Source organism: Henckelia pumila, chromosome 2 (assembly GCF_033568475.1).
Source record: "Henckelia pumila isolate YLH828 chromosome 2, ASM3356847v2, whole genome shotgun sequence".
Classification (NCBI taxonomy): domain Eukaryota; kingdom Viridiplantae; phylum Streptophyta; class Magnoliopsida; order Lamiales; family Gesneriaceae; genus Henckelia; species Henckelia pumila.
In genome coordinates, this window is record NC_133121.1 from 152424915 (window position 1) to 152444162 (window position 19248).

At 37.2% G+C, this 19248-nt stretch overlaps 1 protein-coding gene across 2 annotated transcripts; it reads right to left on the reverse strand.

The window, feature by feature from the left end:
• Nucleotides 1-10071: 10071 nt before the first annotated feature.
• On the reverse strand, nt 10072-13235 carry LOC140881316 (U-box domain-containing protein 35-like). Of its 2 annotated transcripts, XM_073286521.1 has the most exons (8): nt 13023-13235; nt 12838-12929; nt 12602-12723; nt 12330-12512; nt 11737-12259; nt 11548-11646; nt 11048-11470; nt 10072-10924 (listed from the first exon to the last, which is right to left on the reverse strand). In XM_073286521.1, exons 1-8 carry the CDS (start codon nt 13207-13209, stop codon nt 10253-10255), a joined length of 2301 nt encoding a protein of 766 aa, XP_073142622.1. In that variant the 5' UTR covers nt 13210-13235; the 3' UTR covers nt 10072-10252. The 2 variants fall into 2 exon arrangements, with proteins under 2 accessions (XP_073142622.1, XP_073142621.1); XM_073286520.1 differs by having other exon boundaries at nt 12838-13235.
• Nucleotides 13236-19248: the final 6013 nt, after the last annotated feature.

The window sequence follows — 19248 nt, forward strand, 5'->3', positions numbered from 1 at the left end:
TTTTTTCGTGTGGTGTGGATTCAAGCTCAAAAGGATGATGAAACTGGTAAAAAATTATGAAAGGAATATTAATTCCTTGAAAATCTTTTCCTTAAGCGTGCTAATTAAAATATTGAATTTTGCCTTCTAGACAAAAGATTTGATTTGAAATGGTTAAATATTCTATGATCTCGATAATATATTTAGGATAGATATTTAACTTAATTATATCTTGATATCGAATTGAAAGGATTTATGTTTATATTATCAAGATATGATTTGATATGATAGGATAAATATTTATATGTTATTATCGAAAATATTGAGATAGATATTTGTCTAGATTAAATATTATCTTGATAAGGAATTATTGTGTATTATTGTTATCAAAAAATATTATCAAGATAGTATTATTTATATTTAAAAGAATTTTGTTCCTAAAAAAGATTTATTTCCTTATTGTGTAGGACTCTACAAGGAAATCCCTTTTATACGTGAAAGCTAATCTATAAAGAGGGGATTCTGCGCACAAACAAGAACACTTCAGAGGAGAATTCATAAGAGCTTTCAGAGAAACTCACATAGAAGAATTCGAATATTCTAAAGAAGTTTTGCAACCATCGTCGTTGCTTGTCCCCGTGCTGCCGTTCGTGTTGAAGACATCAGAGACAACACTGTGGGAACTGTGTTGTTGAAGATCTTTACTGTATCTTCAAATTTAGGCTACGGGAGTTGCATCTATTGTTTTTACTCTGATTTATTTATGATGCAAGTTTGATTTCTCAACTTGTTGAGAAATTTAGGATTTAATGAATTTTCGTAAAATCACTAGGATTATCTTTGTAAGACTGATCTTACCTTTACTAGTGATATTTAGCCCTAAGGAACCCGCACGAGTTTTTATACTCGTGCAAAATTAATTTCTTGTGTTATTTATTTTTATTTATTTTCCGCTGCACTGTGTTATCGTTGATGTTGTGACACCGCGGACAACACTGACTCTTTATTTTAACCTACAATTATAATACGATTTCTATCAAGTGGTATCAGAGACAACTCTTGACTTTACTACGAGAGATTCTGGTTATTTTTGTTTTGTAGGTTTATCATGGACGTGCCGGTTGTTGACGTCAGATTCCGACCACCAAAAGTCAATATGTCAGATTTATGTGAAGATTCAATTTCCTTGATCACACAAAAGTTTGAAGATTATTTGAAGAGAAGAGACAAACAGAAAGTTGGACAACAATCTAAGCACCCTAATTTTCCTGCTCCTGAAAATCTGTTGAGGGTGTCACCTACTCGAGAACCATCTCGACCAAGGTATGTTGTTAATTATGAATCTAATACCAAGAATTTTGATTATGTGCAATGCAGGGAATGCAATGGTTATGGACACTATGCAATTGAATGTGCAAATCGATTACACAAAGGTATGGCTGTTTTCTTGAGAGATGATGACTCTGACAGAGATCAAGAACAGAATTATGAAGAAGATCATACCCCCCTTGCTGCATTGCTGAAAGAAAAGAGATGTTTTCAAGTCAACCCACTGGGTTTTGCCTTCGGTTTTGCAACACCAAGTCGCAACACCAGTGAAAAATCAGTTTGCTTGAATACATCTACTCTTGGTAATTTTAGTGATCAGGAAGCTGTCAATGATGATATAACTCTAGAGTGTGTGCAGGAACTTTATGAGGAGTTGTATGTTGATCGGATCAAACGAAATAATTTGAACACAACTCTCTCTAAAGAAAATTCTGATTTGAAGTCTGCCATGGCCAAGCTTGAAGTGATTCTAGGTAAGAAAAATCTTGAATTCTGCAAGGATAAGGGGGAGCTTGAAAAGGTAACTCTAAAACTTGCTAAGTTTAATTCAAGTACATTCAAGCTAGATTTTATAATGGGTAAAGATGGTAAGGCTGATCTAGGGTTAGAAAACAGAGTGTTTGAAGTTGGAGATTTATCAAAACCAACTGTGTTTGTGAAAGAAAGTAGTAATACTTCTAGCACACCCACTGTCGCTCCGTCATTCAAGAATTTTTCATCAAAAGAGCGTGTTCCTCCTCAAAAGCCAAAGCAATGGAAGCGCCATTTTTTTTGTCATTACTGTTTCAAATAGATCACATCAGGTCGTTTTGTTTCAAGATCAGGAATGACTGCATGTATTGGAAGTCAAAGCTGATGTTGCCCCCCCGTGTTGCACAACACCAGGAGCAACACCACCAAAAACAGACCCACAACAAATAAAATTTGGGTACCAAAGTTTGATTTTCAGTATTTTGATGTTTATACTTCCTTGAAAACTAACTTTGCAGGTCACTGGTACTTTCATAGTGGAAGCTCACGCCATATTACAGGTTTGAAAGAACATCTCATGGACCATATTGAACAAAGATGTGGTAAAGTGACTTACAGAGGTGGTGCAAAAGGAAGGATTGGTGGCAAAGGAACACCGAACGTGGAAGGATTTTCAAAGTTTAACAATGTGCTACATGTCAAGGGACTAATCTCAAACTTGATTTCTTTTAGTCAATTGTGTGATGATGATTTTCATAAGTTTGATAAAAATACTTGTGAAGTTTTTGATAATGCTAACATATTTGTTTTGATAGGTGCAAGATCAGCAGATTACTATCCACTTGGAGACGAATGTGTCTGCAACCACATGAAAGTGGATGATCTTGATTTATGGCACCAAAAGTTGTGTCATGTAAATTTGGAGACATTGAAAAATCTGTGTAAGTATGAAGCTATCCAAGATTTTGATGATTTTGTAGATATCAAAGAAAAAACTACTAAGGATGATCTGCTAGAAATTTTCAGTCCATTGAAAGATTCAGGTGTTGCCTCTGATGTTGCAACATCAAGCACAACACTGGGTCCAACAGTGACTGAACCTGAGAATAATCAACCAAGCGATGATGATGATGTTTTGATAAATGATGGTAAGGACATTTCAAGCAAAATACAAAAGAACCATCCATCATCACAGATTATTGAAGATGCTTCTGGAACAATGCAAACTCGAATGAAGGATAAAGTGAACTACCTCAAGGTGATTGGGTTAGTATGCTCGAGCTTCATGTCCGCAAACGAGATAAGGTTGATTGAATATCATCTTGAAATTGGCTTCAAACGAGGTAAGGTTGATAAAACCTTTTTTATTCATAAGTACAAAGGTGAAATACCTGTTTGCCAAGTTTTTGTGGATGCAATCATTTTTTGTGCTTCTTCTGATCAAAAGCATGTTGATGATTTTGTTGAATACATGTCTTCCATCTTTGAATTGAGCATGGTAGTTGAGTTGAGTTATTCTCTTGGTTTTGATGTTAAAAAAATGCAAGATGGTATTTTTCTGTCCCAAAGCAAGTATGTTGAAATTTTGGTGAAAAAGTTCTGTTATGAGAATACTAAAAGCATAAAAACACCAATGGGATCTAGTGAAAAGTTAGGTAAGAATGGTGTTGCGGCCGGTGTTTCCAACACCATGTACCACATCATGATTGGAAGTTTTTTGTACTTAACTGCAATTCATGTTGATATCATGTTTAGTGTGTGTTTATGTGCTAGGTACCAATCTGATCCAAAGGTAACCCATGTAAAAGTTGTTATGAGAATTTTGAAATATGTTTCGGGTACATTGGATTTGGGATTGTGGTATACTAGGTATACCAATATTATTGGTTTTGGTTGTGTTGATTGTGCTGGGGATTTAAATGATAGTAAAAGCACTATGGGAGGGTGTTGTTGTCTTGGAGATAGAACTTTTTGTACACAACCTTTTTTGATGAACCAAATGTTAGAGGATTGTGGATTTAAAAGTCAACCCCCCATTTTTTATTGTGATAATTTGAGTGCGATTGACATTTCAGAAAACCCAGTTCAACACTCTCGCAAAAAACCCATTAACATTCGCCATCACTTTATTCGAGATTTGGTAGAAAAAAGTGTGATCCGAATGGATTTTGTTGGAACTAATAACCAACTGATAGTTATATTCACAAAAGTTTTAGTTTTCGAGAGATTCTCTACTCTTTGGAGGCCTCTCAGCATGTGTGCATTATAATCATTTGCTGGTGTTGCCGCCGGTGTTACAACACCATAGACAACACTGTTGTTTTCTTTTTCATGCATATTTAGGATTTTAGGCATTTTGCATTCACTTTGTGATTTGTAGTGTTTTAATCTCTGTTACAGTGATTCGACTGATGCCAAGTTTTTCAGCAAAATTTTTATTAAACACACTGACCCTTGTTTATGGAACTCTGACTAAACTACTAAGTAGTTGAGGGATGTACGTGTATTCCATGTTCTTGTCCCATGTGAAAGGTGGTTTCGCAAATTCAGTGTCCAGCTTTTTAAAAAGTTTGATGACCAATGTCATATGTACAAACTTTATCAATAATCGGAAGAAAATGGAAAAAGCTACCTAATTGAGTCCAATGAAGACTGTTCTTTTAGTGTGCAGGCTACCACTTCTGAAAATTTTCTGAAATCAAGGGTAATCAAGTGTGTAAGTTTCAAATACTTTTTGAAAAACTATGGTGTTGTTGTTGATGTTGTCAACATGAGAGGCAACACTACACTTGTGAACATATCATGTGCATGTGGTTGCATTTTATTTTTATGTTACATTATGTTTTAGGCATAAAATAAGACATGCATATGCATTCAGAATTGTGAATATTTTCTGTTCAGGGTTTGACGTTCTAAACGAACAAATTTGGTGAAATACTCTATCTACTGAAAATTGAATTTTTGTGATTGACAATGATTTAGTGGAGTTGAGCCGATGTGAAGTTACTTATGGGAATTTTTGATTGCTTTCAATCTCGGATTATTTTCATAATTGGGTTGGATTTTATTTCCTCGATTTGAAAAATTTTACCCATAAGAATTTTCATTGGTAAGTGTTTCTGGATGAGTTTGTTAGAAGGTGAATGTTTGATTGTTTGAATTTTTTTTACTAACCAATGGATTTCTTTTAAGCATATATTATTCATGGATTTGATCATTCTTATGCTTAATTGGTTTTTGCAGTCATCAAATTGCCTTCCTACATTCTCTCGCTTTGATTTTATTTAAGCTTATCTGCTTTCTGTGCTAATCAGATTGTCTTTTTGTTTTGGTTTCTTCAAACATGTGCCTACTTCTGCTGTCATTGAGGAAGAACCTGATGCAGATATGCAACAGAAACTTGCAGATAACAGGCCAAATATTTATGGTAGTTCATCTTTCATCTCTGAGGATGACGAATTTGAGGAAGAGAATACTAAAGATTCTGCTGGTGATGATGTTGTGAATGGTGTTTCTAACACTGTAGGCAACACTATTTATGCAGAGTGTGACATGTAACTTTCCTTATCTCACAATTTATATTCAGAAGCTTCTACTGTTGATTGACATCTGTATGTCAACCATGAGTTCATTGAAGAGAAGAAGATTGATCTGGATGCTTGCAAGAGGCAGAATTTGGTTAAATTTGTTCAAGACTCGAGGTCTTTTTGCTACTGTCTTTGCTTTTGTTCATCACAGTCGGAAGCCTGTTTTGGAAATCTTTACAAACCTCGCTGCTGGTGTAGATGCTGAGCAATCTACCAATTTTGACAGAGTGTATGTGCATGAGCGAATAGATGTTTGATTCAGTTGTTATCACTGCTCTATATCGCACTTTTGATGTTGAAGAAAAAGGAGTTCTGCTGAAAATCAATTAGTATTGTGAAGAACGAGACTCCTTCAACCAACTTTATTGTGGTAACCAAGTACAAGATCTAGTACTTTTTGCAGTTGGAACATGAAGTCCCTTCAAGTTTGGCGAACCTGATATTCAAGTTCATATTCCAATTTGCTGATGAAGGTTTTTAAAGTTCACAAATTTGCCTTTTCCATCCCTCATCTTTAGGATTCTGGAATAATATGGCTTTATCCGAGACATTGATGAGTTTGTGTCTCTGGTTGGTGAAGAATTGAAGGTTGCTCATATTTTGCTGAAAAAGGAAAATAGACCTACTTGGTCTGAATTTGATGTTGTGCCTCGTGTTGCCAACACTGCGCGCAACACTGCTCCCATAGCTGATTTTCTGCAGATCACTCATGCTCTTGTACAATCTTTGATGGATCATGTAGTGAAGAAAATAAGAGAGGAGAAGGAAGACAGTGTATACTATGAAGCCTTATTGGCCGAGTATCGATTGATGATTGAATTTGATGTTTTTGTTCCTCCTATTGCTACTGAGGAAATTGTCTTTTATGATGATGCTGAAGCTTCCTTGACTCAAGTTCTGGACATTCTAAAGCAAGGGAAGGTTGATAATTATGTGGTTGTTTTTGCTCACCCTTTCGATGATGAACTTGATAGATAGATGCTGGAATAATTTGCTGCAATCAGGCCAAATGTATCTTATAATTCCCCCATATATAAGATAAGTCTGATGCTTAAGCTAGTGAGAAATCAAGTTTTCCGAGGAAGATGATGTTGATGTTGGTGTTGTTGATGGTGTTGCCAACATCACAGACAACACGGCTGCTGCTAAGTTTTATTTGACTACTGTCTTTTTCCACAAGTTCTACTATGGAGAAGATACTGCTGTGTGGCTCTTGTATGTGAATCGATGCTGATTGATGAGAAGAATATCGATGTGGATGTCTATGGAAGGATCAATTTGGTTGAATTTTTGAAGGATCAAAAGCTATTTTTATTGCAGTGGTGCCCTACAGTAGGAAACCAGTGCTGGAATTTTTGTGAGAGAAAAGCTTTTTGAGTTAACCCTGCCACAATCAATACTCTTCGTGACACGCCGGATGTTGAAAAAGGGAACCTCCCTCATATTCATGAAGTTACTTTTGTACTCACCGGTGGTTTTCTCAAAAGTTTCCTGGACAACTCTCTGTTGCATAGCTCATATCCTTTTACTCTATTTTACGCCATTGGATGTTTTCTACAAGCTCCACTGTGGTGACTAGACCACAAGAATTTGTGCCATTTGCTATAGTGACGGAGAGCACTTCCAATTTTAGCAAGCTCGTATTCAAGACTATACTCCAGTTTGCAGATGGAAGATTAAAATCCATCAAGCTGTCTTTTCCATCTTTGATCTATGGAATTTTGGAGTTTCAAGGTTTGCTTTATGATTTTGGTGAAGGTATCTCTGAACTGACTGAAGATCTGTAGGTTGAAGCTGATTTAATAAGAGAGAAGAGAAACCTTTAGCTTCCTTGGTCTGAATCTACTGCTGCTGTTACTGGTGCTGATGTTGTTCCCGGTGTTGCCAACACAGAAGACAACACTGAAAAAACTGAAGAAATTATGCATACACCCTCTCCTCTGGAATTTTATGTTTCTATTATTCAGGCTCTCATGGCTCATGCTGAAAAGAAGTTTCCCAAGCCCAAGAGGACTTGGATCATTATGGAGCCTTGTTAGGTGACTGTCGTACAAGATTTGGAATTTCTGGCCAAAAAGGGGGAGAGAATGCACAAGATGAGGCTGGTCCATCTGGGACTAAGAACAATGAAGATGAGGACACTGAAGATCAAGAGGGATCTGATACTGATCAATTTTAGATTGATTGGTGTCACCTCATATTTTTTTCTTATCTCATCTTTGCTTTAATTTTCTGATTCTTATATCTGTTTTTGTTTTGTTCTAGTTATGTGCCTTAATTGCTCTGATATGCTTTAACTAGACTAACTATTTCTACCCCACTTATGCTCTGATATATGAATTATAGAATCCCTAAGTATCAATGTGTATGTTATCCTTGGTGTTGCCAACACGAGGGACAACACCTTCAGGAGGAGACTTAAAATTCAGGGGGAGAAGTGTTTTAAACTCAGGGGGAGTTTATGTTTGAATTGTTTGTGCAGGTTTTGTCCAGAAAGGCAAAAAGGGGGAGATTGAAAGGAATATTAATTCCTTGAAAATCTTTTCCTTAAGCGTGCTAATTAGAATATTGAATTTTGCTTTCTAGACAAAAGATTTGATTTGAAATGGTTAAATATTCTATGATTTCGATAATATATTTAGGATAGATATTTAACTTAATTATATCTTGATATTAAATTGAAAGGATTTATGTTTATATTATCAAGATATGATTTGATATGATAGGCTAAATATTTATATGTTATTATCAAAAATATTGAGATAGATATTTGTCTAGATTAAATATTATCTTGATAAGGAATTATTGTGTATTATTGTTATCAAATATTATCAAGATAGTATTATTTATATTTAAAAGAGTTTTGTTCCTAAAAAAGATTTATTTCCTTATTGTGTAGGACTCTACAAGGAAATCCCTTTTATACGTGAAAGCTAATCTATAAAGAGGGGATTCTGCGCACAAACAAGAACACTTCAGAGGAGAATTCATAAGAGCTTTCAGAGAAACTCACATAGAAGAATTCAAAGATTCTGAAGAATTTTTGCAACCATCGTCGTTGCTTGTCCCCGTGCTGCCGTTCGTGTTGAAGAAATCAGAGACAACACTGTGGGAACTGTGTTGTTGAAGATCTTTACTGTCTCTTCAAATTTAGGCTACGGGAGTTGCATCTATTATTTTTACTCTGATTTATTTATGATGCAAGTTTGATTTCTCAACTTGTTGAAAAATTTAGGATTTAATGACCTTTCGTAAAATCACTATGATTATCTTTGTAAGAATGATCTTACCTTTACTAGTGATATTTAGCCCTAAAACACCCGCACGAGTTTTTATACTCGTGCAAAATTAATTTCTTGTGTTATTTATTTTTATTTATTTTTCGCTGCACTGTGTTGTCGTTGATGTTGTGACACCGCGGACAACACTGACTCTTTATTTTAACCTACAATTACAATACGATTTCTATCAAATTAAACAAATGGATGTAACATGCATGCATAAACCAAACCCTTGAAAAGTACAAGAAAAATTGGAAGAAAACTAGTCAAAGTCAAGAAAAAGGATCAAAGAAGAACCTATGTGAAGATGAATGAGTGTTGGATTTCAAAATATCATGTGGAAAGGGCTGCCCAACCCACATGGGAGAATCCAGTTCCAAAAATAAAAGATTCGAAAATCTTTTTTTTTTTTCTTTATTTTGTGAAGCACAGGGCAACCCATGCGGACATACTCACGAATAAGATTTTTGAATCCTATCTTTATGAAATTCGATTCTCTTCCTTTCAAACATATTAGGACTCTATCTTGAGATGTTTTTAATTAGGACTTTTTGAGAGAGATAAAAATACAAAAGCCCAAGAACAAAAATGGAGAACTTGGGACACACCAAGTTGGTGGCTATTGTAAGGACTGAAGGACAGGAAGAATCGCAATTGACATAACATTTTGTTATTTATTTATTCACTTGATGTTGACAAAGATTTTGATGATTGTTTTTATGTTTATGAAGTAGATTTTTTTTTATTAAGGCCATGATAGGGCCGAGACAAGTCTATATTTGATTTTTTATTTTGATTCAATGAACTTATTTATTTTTTGTCTATAATTATTTATTGATCTTATTTATCGCTGCATGTAAATAATCTGGCCAAATATTTGTTTATTTTTCGTTTGATCTCGAACCACAAGGCTACATATAAAAGTGTAGCTTCACTTAAACAACTAAAAATAGTATTCAGTTTTGGTGCCAAAACTGAGATTCCATAAATCTTCATGCTTGATTAAATTCAAATAGAAATATTTGGACCGTTGAATAAAAATATATTTATTAATTTTAGAAATATATTAACAAATAATTTTGAGAATCTCGCCCGTAATAATTACGCAAAACTTTGAATAAACGATTGAGTGAGAACGCACGTCTTGTAGTTAAGTCCGATACCATTATGTGCTTTGGTCATTTCTCATGAATCTAATTTGTTCCTCAATTAATTTTTGAGCTCCAAGTTGATTTGTTAAATTTCATTAATTTAAATTCAATTAGAATTTAGTTCAATAAATGTTCCAATAACCCACTTAATTTGATTTATCTATATTAATTTTAATAATAAACATATGGTAATTAGATATAAGTCTGTATGGTAACGACTTACACAAGTACTTTATATATTATAATTTGATTTACTGCGGAGTCCAACCGATTTCAATGGTCAGCCGTCAAGTGCTACAAAACATTGTTACCCAACTTGAAGATGAGGTTAAAATTTCTTGAAAATTTTGGTTAACTATACTTAAATTTATGTGTTCTTGGCTCGTAGATCACGAGTTTGAGCTTGTGAATCAAGGAAATTACTAAATCTGCCTTGATTGTATTTGTTGGTATCTTATTCCAGGTCTCTTAGTCTTTCCAGTTCCGGCAATACCACCGAATCCAGCTCAGGCCGGTCCCTCCTCCTCAGTTCACAGCATTTCAAAGCCACTTCTGCAAACTTGAGTGCCTCCTCGACAGGCCAATCTTTCACGTTTGGATCAAGTATCTCGGAAAATCGCCCCGTCTCGATCGCTCTCTGAACATGTTGCGTCAAACCCATTGCTGGCTTAGCAGTAATGATTTGCAGCAACAGGATTCCAAGTGAGTAGATGTCTGATTTGGTGCCCAACATGCCTGTTTGGTGGTACTCAGGATCAATGTAACAGAATGTGCCTGCTGCCGCTGTCGCGTGATACTGAGATGAAGATGCTGGAACCATCCTGGAAAGGCCCACGTCGCTGATCTTGCTAACGTAGTTCTTGTCTAAGAGAATGTTGGCCGGTTTGAGGTCGCGATGCACCACTGGCTCTGGCCTTGTGTGGTGAAGAAAGTTGAGTGCAACGCCCACTTCCGCGGCTATCCTAAAACGGACTCTCCAGGGCAAAGTTCGCGTCCCGTTTTTGCGGTAAAGCCTGTCTTCTAAATTTCCGTTTTCCATGTATTCATACACGAGGCAACCATACTCGGGACAGGCACCTAAAAGGATCACCATGTGCGGATGTCTCATTCGGCTCAAAACCTCGACCTGTACCATATATATGTTTACATATAAGACAACAATATATACATAGAGCGATCGAGCTAGCAGAGTTTGATCATCTTATAATATTATATATGTATTTTTCTTCCCGATCGTTTAGTACCTTACCTCTCTTTGGAATTGTTTATAGCCTTGCAATACATCCGATTTCAGAATCTTAACAGCCACCGGTGTGTGATCGAGAAAAGCCTTGTAAACAGGTCCATATCCACCTTCCCCGATTTTACATGAACTAGAGAAGTAATTAGTTGCAACTTCTATTTCGTCGATCAAGTACCTCCTATACCTACTCACCCCGCATGCCAATATCGCCCCCTGCCTCTCCTCCGCCTCGTGTTTGAGCTTGGTTTCTGCGCGCCTTCTCTTCTCAAACTCTAGTTCTGCTAACTGTGGAGCCTTAGTCACCACCATAACTGCAGCATTGCCCTTTTGCTCCTCTCTTTCAACCATGGCTAATGCCGATTCTTGCACATTATTGGCACCTTCCCGCTTACTGGCCTCCTCCAATTTCCATTGGTCTATCTCTCTTACCTGAAATAGCATCATGTGTTTTAACTGTTGACCAAGAAAATATTTTCACCACGCATTTAAGTTTGTAAAACAGTTACCTTCTCCCTAGCAATTGCAGCTTCTTTACAAGCTTCATTGTACTTTTTTGCTACCTGTATTAACTCTAGTTTCAATCTCCTCAATTCATCCTCCATTTCCTGCAACGTCCGTTGAGTAACCAAGATTAATCAACATGCTTTAATGTTATCATTTTTTAGTCCTGCTAGTAAAACAAAGTCTTAGCATACAGCAGCTTGAGAGGAGTTAGTAGAACTCCTAGACGAATTTGACATTCTGGGATGATCTATGTACTCAATGGACGCATTAGACTGGAAATTGTACACTTCAGATTGGTAACTCGAGCCAGACGAGGCTTGACGCAAATTATCTTTGGTTTGAGTTAGAAGGTTATTGTCAGGTAGAGAATTCTTGCTGCCAACAAACTTTTTATTAACTGGCGAAGTATTTGTGTGACCAAATTCCGTGATGAATCCTACAGAATTCAGCGGCGAGGTGCTGCTGCTACCAAAGGACGTATATTCAAAGCTTGTAGCTGCTGAATTCCCAGGAATAGGATTCTTACAGCCGTATCGCTCTTCCCATGTGGCCATAGGCAGTAACTCGTTGCTGCCCTCTGAGCTTTGAGATGAAGTAGTTTTGCTGCTAAATGGCGGCCTAATCCATGGCGCCGTATGCTGATATTCCACGACATCATGAGATGGATTCAGAGACGATGCCTTTTCAGGGGAAGCAGTTCTCCAACTACCTAGCCTGAAGGTTAAAAATGATGTCAATTACCAGGTTTTTCATGAGCCAGACTTTGATGGATTTCTCGACTTACCGATTAAATTCAGGGGAGAATGTAGAGTCCAACGTGTCATCACTAGTTGTAGAGGTGGGCGTGGTGAGTTCTGTAGCAGATTTGATTTTCAGGGCTTTTCCACCCTTTGATATTACATAAACTGAACAAAAATCAGGTGCAGATTTTCCTACACAGCTTGGAACATCAGCATTTCTAAATGCCCTAATAGCACCGGCGAACAAGGGATCGTGATAAGCGAAAACGGGTAGGTTGTAAGACCATAGCCATGTAGTACAAATCTAGCTACATACCTTGATATGGCATTTCGGGTCGAAGCACCAAGTAAAATGGTGGTGATGAAGTTGGCTTTGATGTACTCACAAAGCGTATTCGCAATGTCAAGGCCATGGATTATGACATCCTTTACACGAACCTGTTCGATTCATGGAATTAATTAATGAACATATACATATATATATGTACTGTACTGGATACATCAATGTCACACAGCATGCATAATTCAGGGAAACGTATCCGATTTTATTACCCCTTTTCGCGCACAAAAGCCGCGATAGGGAAGGAACATTTGATGGATTTCAGATTGAGTAGGCGTAAGGCTTTGCTTTGGGACAGCATTCTCTGCAAAAAGAAAGAAAAAAATCCGTGGAGCTAGCAGGGGAGTCAAATTAAAGTAGTTGTAGCAGGGAATTTGGAAGGAAAAAGAAGACTGACGGGGATACAAATTTGGGTGCAGAGCTGGCGTGGTTAGAACATGTAGGAGGATGATTCGATTATCTTTCAACCTGAAATTATCGACGGCCCATTTGACGGCGTATTGGCTGTTCTTGTCGGAGTCGATAGCCACGGCGGTGGGGATATTCAGGCCTTGATCATCTGAATCATTGTGCTCATCGGCCATGGCATGGCATGCACCGATAATTATGGGAATCGATGTTGACTTTGACCCTTCTAAATTTGTTTTATGACTTCTTAAGTAGTTGCATGCTTTCACGCTTACGCCACAAGTCACAATTTCGCCCACCTCTCTTTTTTCTTCCCCAACTTGCTCGCTCTTTCTTTTGCTTTTCTTATTTTTTTTTCATTATTATTATTATAATATCTATCTATTCTATTTCTATTTCTATTTCTATTCTATTATATTCTATTCTATATTATAAATAAGCCACTTCAAATTGTGAATTTTTTTATATGTCATCCACTATTTAGTTTAGCAAGTTATTTTTATAATATGGGTTAATTTGTAATTTCATTGTCTGTTTTTAACTAATGACTAATTATTAGCTTATGAAATAGTTATACATTGAATACATTGTCTCAAACTATTATTTATTAGTTTGTGTCATTTTATGTGTTAGCTTAAATAGTTAATTAATATTTCTTACTAACAAATTGAATTCTTCATACGAAAATTTTGTTAAAAAATGAAAATTACTTTATGCTTGTAAATTAAATGCATGAGATAATTTTTGATGTTATGTTGGTTTTTTTGGTTTAATAGTATAAGTTATCAATGGTTCGTGTTTTTTTTTCCATCTCTTCTTCTTCTTTTTGTTTTTTTTATGGTTCGGCTGATCTAATATAGAATATAATTATCATTTTCACAAAATTATGATATTATATTAGTTCCAAGGTGATGTCCCTAAAAATATACGGGTCTAACCCGATCCGAGTCCAATAATTCATATTTTTGGAAATATACTTTGAGGCCAATCTAGTCTTATTTTATAAAAAACCCAGTCTGGGATAGCCCTGTTAGGGAATAGGATTATGATCATAAATTCATGGACTTGAGCCCTAACTGTATGGTTGGAGACCGACCCGGGCCCAAGACGGGCTCAGTATTATATCTTGATCAAGTATATGAAGATATGTAGAAGATAAAGACAATAGTCAACAAATCTCAGATTTGATATGATTCATGAGTTAATATTAGAGTCCTGCTTGGTCAAGGCTCCTATCTGAGTAGAGTTCTACTCTAACACAAATTATATCTCAACAAGGTAACTTACCCCTCCAGCCCCTATAAATATAGGTACGGTTCATGTTTTACTCATTCATCTCTTCTATTCACTTTTTGTTCACACACTCACGCACGCATATTCTCTTGTTCTTACTTTTTGTCAAGCTCTTTCACTTTTGAGTACTGACTTAGGCATCGGAGGGGTCACGCCGAAAACACCTTCGACGTCCCCTAACTTAGCTTCTGTTTGTGCAGAACATTGTCGTGCCCGACCCGACCCGGTTTATTGAAGATTTGGAGATCCGCTCTACTAGACCGAACCCGGAGAAAAAATTTTGACATCATCAATTGGCGCCGTCTGTGGGAACTTGAAGAAAAAGAGTTGAGATGGCTGGCGCGAATGGAGTAAACGCACAGATGGAACAACTAGTTTCTGCCGCTGTCGAAAGAGCTATGGCTGCAAGGGCGGAGGCCAATCCCCCCAACCAAATCAGAATGCACAATTGGAAGAGATCAAGAAATTGAAAGAAGAGATGGAGCTCTTGAAAAAGAATAAGTCCGGATACCTAGCCACGCCAGTCCGGAATATCCCCTTTTCTGCTGAAATACTGGAGTCCGAACTCCCCAAAAATTTTAAGTTCCCGCATATTGGGGAATATGATGGAAAAGGGGATCCGGAAGAGCACCTGTCCTATTTTGAGAATGCTGTATTGTTGCACAAGTATTTCGACCCGATCAAGTTCCAGGTCTTCCTCAACACTTTGATAGGGCCAGCACAACAATGGTTCAACTTATTACATCCAGGGGATATCACGGAGTTCAAAGATTTCAGCAAGACCTTTCTACACCATTTTGCTAGTAGCAAAAAGCACCCTACGACCACTCTTAGCCTTTTTGATATCAAACAACAAGGTTAAGAAGATTTGCGAGTATATATTTGTTGGAACATGCTTTTTAGATCATAGATCTGATACCCGGTGCAGCGAAAGTTTTAAAATTTTTATATGGAACGATTCCATATCATGGGTATCAAATCCTAACGATTAAATTATGCAAGTAAAATAATAATTACAATTAATATTTTACCTCTTCAAGCTAAGGCTTGATTATGGACTCCAACAGAATTTTTTGCTCTTGTTGTAAATCCCAGGAACTGATGACTACTCGATCAATCTCCGAAATTAGGTCCACGAACAGAAAACTGAAATCCTCTGATTGATTGCACTAGAAATCAATCAGATGTTTATCGAAGAGATTAAACAGATTTGATCTGTCAATTCTGAATGTAATTTTTCAGAAAAATCACAGACTGAATTTTCTCAAAAAGGAGACGAGGATTTTCGAAAAACCCTCTAGAATATATTTCAGTATTTTTGAAAATTGCAAGATGGAATTAATGTTCTGTTTTCGAAAACTACACATATATTTATATATAATTTTTAGACTGGATTAAGTTATATCTCTATTAGGACTCTAACTCCTTAGGGCCCATAATCCATAACTTAAGCTCAACAAGCCAAGCCCGTTGTTATAGAAATTAATATAAAATTCATCATGACTCCAATTGATAAACCGATTTCACCAATGTGCACAGAAACCATTTCTGCACCTTTTAAAGTCAAGATAATTTTTCTGAATCCGAATTCGGTGATTTTCAAAAATGCCCATCCCTATGTCATTTTAGGAAATTTCACTCTCTTTTGTTAAAAAGTCCAACTTCTCTTTCATTAAATTTAACTCTTTAAATTTAACTATCTCAACGGGGATTAGTAATCCATTACTTGTGTGACCCTCAATGGTTCAGGGATACAGCTAGCCGTGGGCTCACAACTCCTTGTGACTCGAAACAACAATTTTCGACTTACCCATCGAATCATGGTAAGAGCGCCTAGCAACATCGCCCCATAATTCCCTAGGTATCACTGATAATTTCTGCAAGAACCAGTAGGTTTTGGTTAGCGTACAGTACGGTCCCTTCATCCATATATCCTGATCGAATCAACAACCATTGGTACATCGAGAGTCGTTCGAGATTCGATAACTATGCAATGCATCTTGAAGATCAAATAGTGACATCGCATGTGCTACTAGGAAACCAAGTAACCTAAATCACATCGAGTACTCTTGTCAGAGATTTGTCACACTAATATCTCCTCAAATCGCATAGGATATCCACACTCGCAAGCGTGTGGTGAATCCTTGACAACAAAGCATCGACTCCTATATGTGTCGTAACTGTACCCAATCCCGACACCTGATGACCCTCATAGAGTCGGTAAATGAGTCAAAGTATAGTACTAGCATATAGAGTCTCCATGATGTTTCAAGCAGTAAGGACTAATGGTGTACAACCAAAACCGCGGACTTATCCACTCAATTAACAATAACCACTTGGAAATTCCGAATAGGGTAGTTCAATCATTCATCATATGAATATCCATTTGCATGCTTTGAACATCTCTATGTTCCATACCAATGAAACGTGGTACTCAACATCGCAAATGCTAGTCTCAATCTTGAGCGATCCTTATCCTTATTTGCGGACGACTCAATTGACTAGGAACTGTTTAGAATATACAGTGACTATAAGATGTGTTTCATGATAGTGATCTCTCTTTATTCACTATCTCATCTTACTTACACTATAGTATATTCAAGGTCTTTATCAAAACAACAATAGTATATCAAAATATAACATTATGAAGAAAGATAAAGAAAATGCCATTAATGAATGTAAATTATATTAAACAAAGATTGTTTACAATAAGAGACTCTCAAAGCCCTTAGCCACAACTTGGCTAGCGGGGCATCAACTCTTTCAATCTCCCACTTGCCCTATAGCCAACTAGTCATACTACGTAGTCCCATTGCTTCGCGATGTTTGTCAAACAATGGTCCTGGCAAGGTCTTAGTAAGTGGATCAGCGATATTGTCTGCAGAGGCCACTCTCTTGACAGTGATGTCTCCTCTTTCCACGATCTCCCGGATGATGTGGTATTTCCTCAGTATGTGTTTGGATCTTTGATGAGACCTTGGTTCCTTTGCCTGATATGAAGCATAACGTTTACCATTTTGTTTCTCGATGTCTTGTTTGTCAGCAGGTCAAGGGTGAACATCATCGATCGGGTGATCTAATGCAGAGCTTTGAGGTTCCAAAATGGAAGTGGGAGCATGTGACGATGGATTTTATCACCCACTTGCCTATGTCCTTCTGACAGTGTGATGCTATTTGGATGGTTGTGGACAGGTTGTCCAAATCTACACACTTTATTCCGTATAACCATGAGTTCACTTTTGATCTCACGGCGAGGTTGTATATCCAGGAGATTGTGCGTTTGCATGGAGTCCTTTGAGTATAGTCAGTGATAAAGATCTAAGGTTCACCTCATTATTTTGGGGTATCTTTCAGCAATACTTGAGCACTAATTTGAGTTTGAGTACTGCATATCACCTAGAGGCTTACGGTCAGTCCAAGAGGACTATTCGGACATTAGAGGATATGTTGAGGACTTCAGTAATGGATTTTGGGTTATCCTAGCAGGATCACTTGACGATGATAGAGTTCGCATATAACAATAGCTATCACCCCAGTATTGGAACGGAATCGTTTGAGGCTCTATATGGTCGCCGCTATCGAACACCCTTATTTTGGGACGAGGTAGGGGAACGACAGGTTGAATGACCAGAGTTAATCCAGTAGATCGTGGATAAATTTGAGTTGATCAAGAAAAGTATTTGGAGTGAACAAGACAAAAATGCCGGTTATGCCCAAGCGCATGTCATTGCATTTTGAGGCGGGAGAACATGTTTTCTTACGAGTATCACCTTTATGGAAGGTGATGAGATTTGGTTTGAAGGGAAAGTTAGCACCGAGATCATTGGTCCGTTTGAGATACTAGATAAGGTAGGAGATGTGGCTTACTGTTTGGCATTACAATCGTATCTCTATAGCATTCAAAATGTGTTCCACGTATCGCTACTTTTTCAGTATATTGCAGATGAGTCGCACATTCTGCATCCGAAAGAGGTTCAGCTAGAACCTATTTTGTCATACTTGGAGAGACCGCTCAAGATTCTTGACAGGAAGGACAAGGTGCTTGGGAATAAGTGTATTTCTCTAGTCATGGTTCAGGGACAACATGGAGGCACTGAAGAGGCGACTTGGGAGTTTGAGAGTCGTATGCGTTCGGAACACCCGGAGTTGTTTTGATTGTAATTTTCCTTTGAAATTTTGGTTTATTTGTAACTGATTTAATTGAGAACTTGTTTCCAGTGTTGTTTTGTTTTGATTATCCTAGTCTGGATTTCGAGGATGAAATCTCTGAAGTTGGGGAGAATGTAGTAGCCTGACTTTTAATTAAGTTAATCAATTATCTAAACGTGTTTAATTGGTCAAAAATGATTAAGGGATTTCCAATTGGGTTTGAGGAGTTGAAAATTGGATTCAGAACGATCAGAAATGGTTCCAAGGGTTTCATGTGTTGGGACAGTTCAGAAGCACCAAACTAGTTCGGAAGCCACTGTTGAAGATCGGATGTACCATTCAGTTCGGAAGCTCCGATCTTTTTGCAATCAGAAAAGGTATGATTTTTTATCGGTGATTAGGCTCAAGAGAGTTCGAAAGCCTCGAACTAGAGTTTGGAAGGTCTAAACTGTGTCGGCAATATTATATTTTCCAATCAAAGGCACGTGTTCGGTGGCTAGAGTTCATAAGCTCCGAATAAGGAGTTGGACGTTCTGAATTGTGTTCGAAAGCTCCGAACGAGGATCAGTGGTACCGATCGATGCCTATATATATATAGGGGCCGAGAGATTCATTTTTTCTTGCCAATCCACAATTTTCCTCCCTCACTTTTAGTTGGTTTTTTTGGGTTATCCTAGCAGGATCACTTGACGATGATAGAGTTCGCATATAACAATAGCTATCACCCCAGTATTGGAACGAAATCGTTTGAGGCTCTATATGGTCGCCGCTAT

Coding starts and splice junctions, on each gene's coding strand:
- LOC140881316 (XM_073286520.1), bottom strand. CDS start 13,209: ATGGCCGATGAGCACAATGATTCAGATGATCAAGGCCTGAATATCCCC. Junction 12,513..12,601: donor ACCCGAAATGCCATATCAAG/GTATGTAGCTAG, acceptor CGGTGCTATTAG/GGCATTTAGAAATGCTGATG. Junction 12,260..12,329: donor TTCTCCCCTGAATTTAATCG/GTAAGTCGAGAA, acceptor TTTAACCTTCAG/GCTAGGTAGTTGGAGAACTG.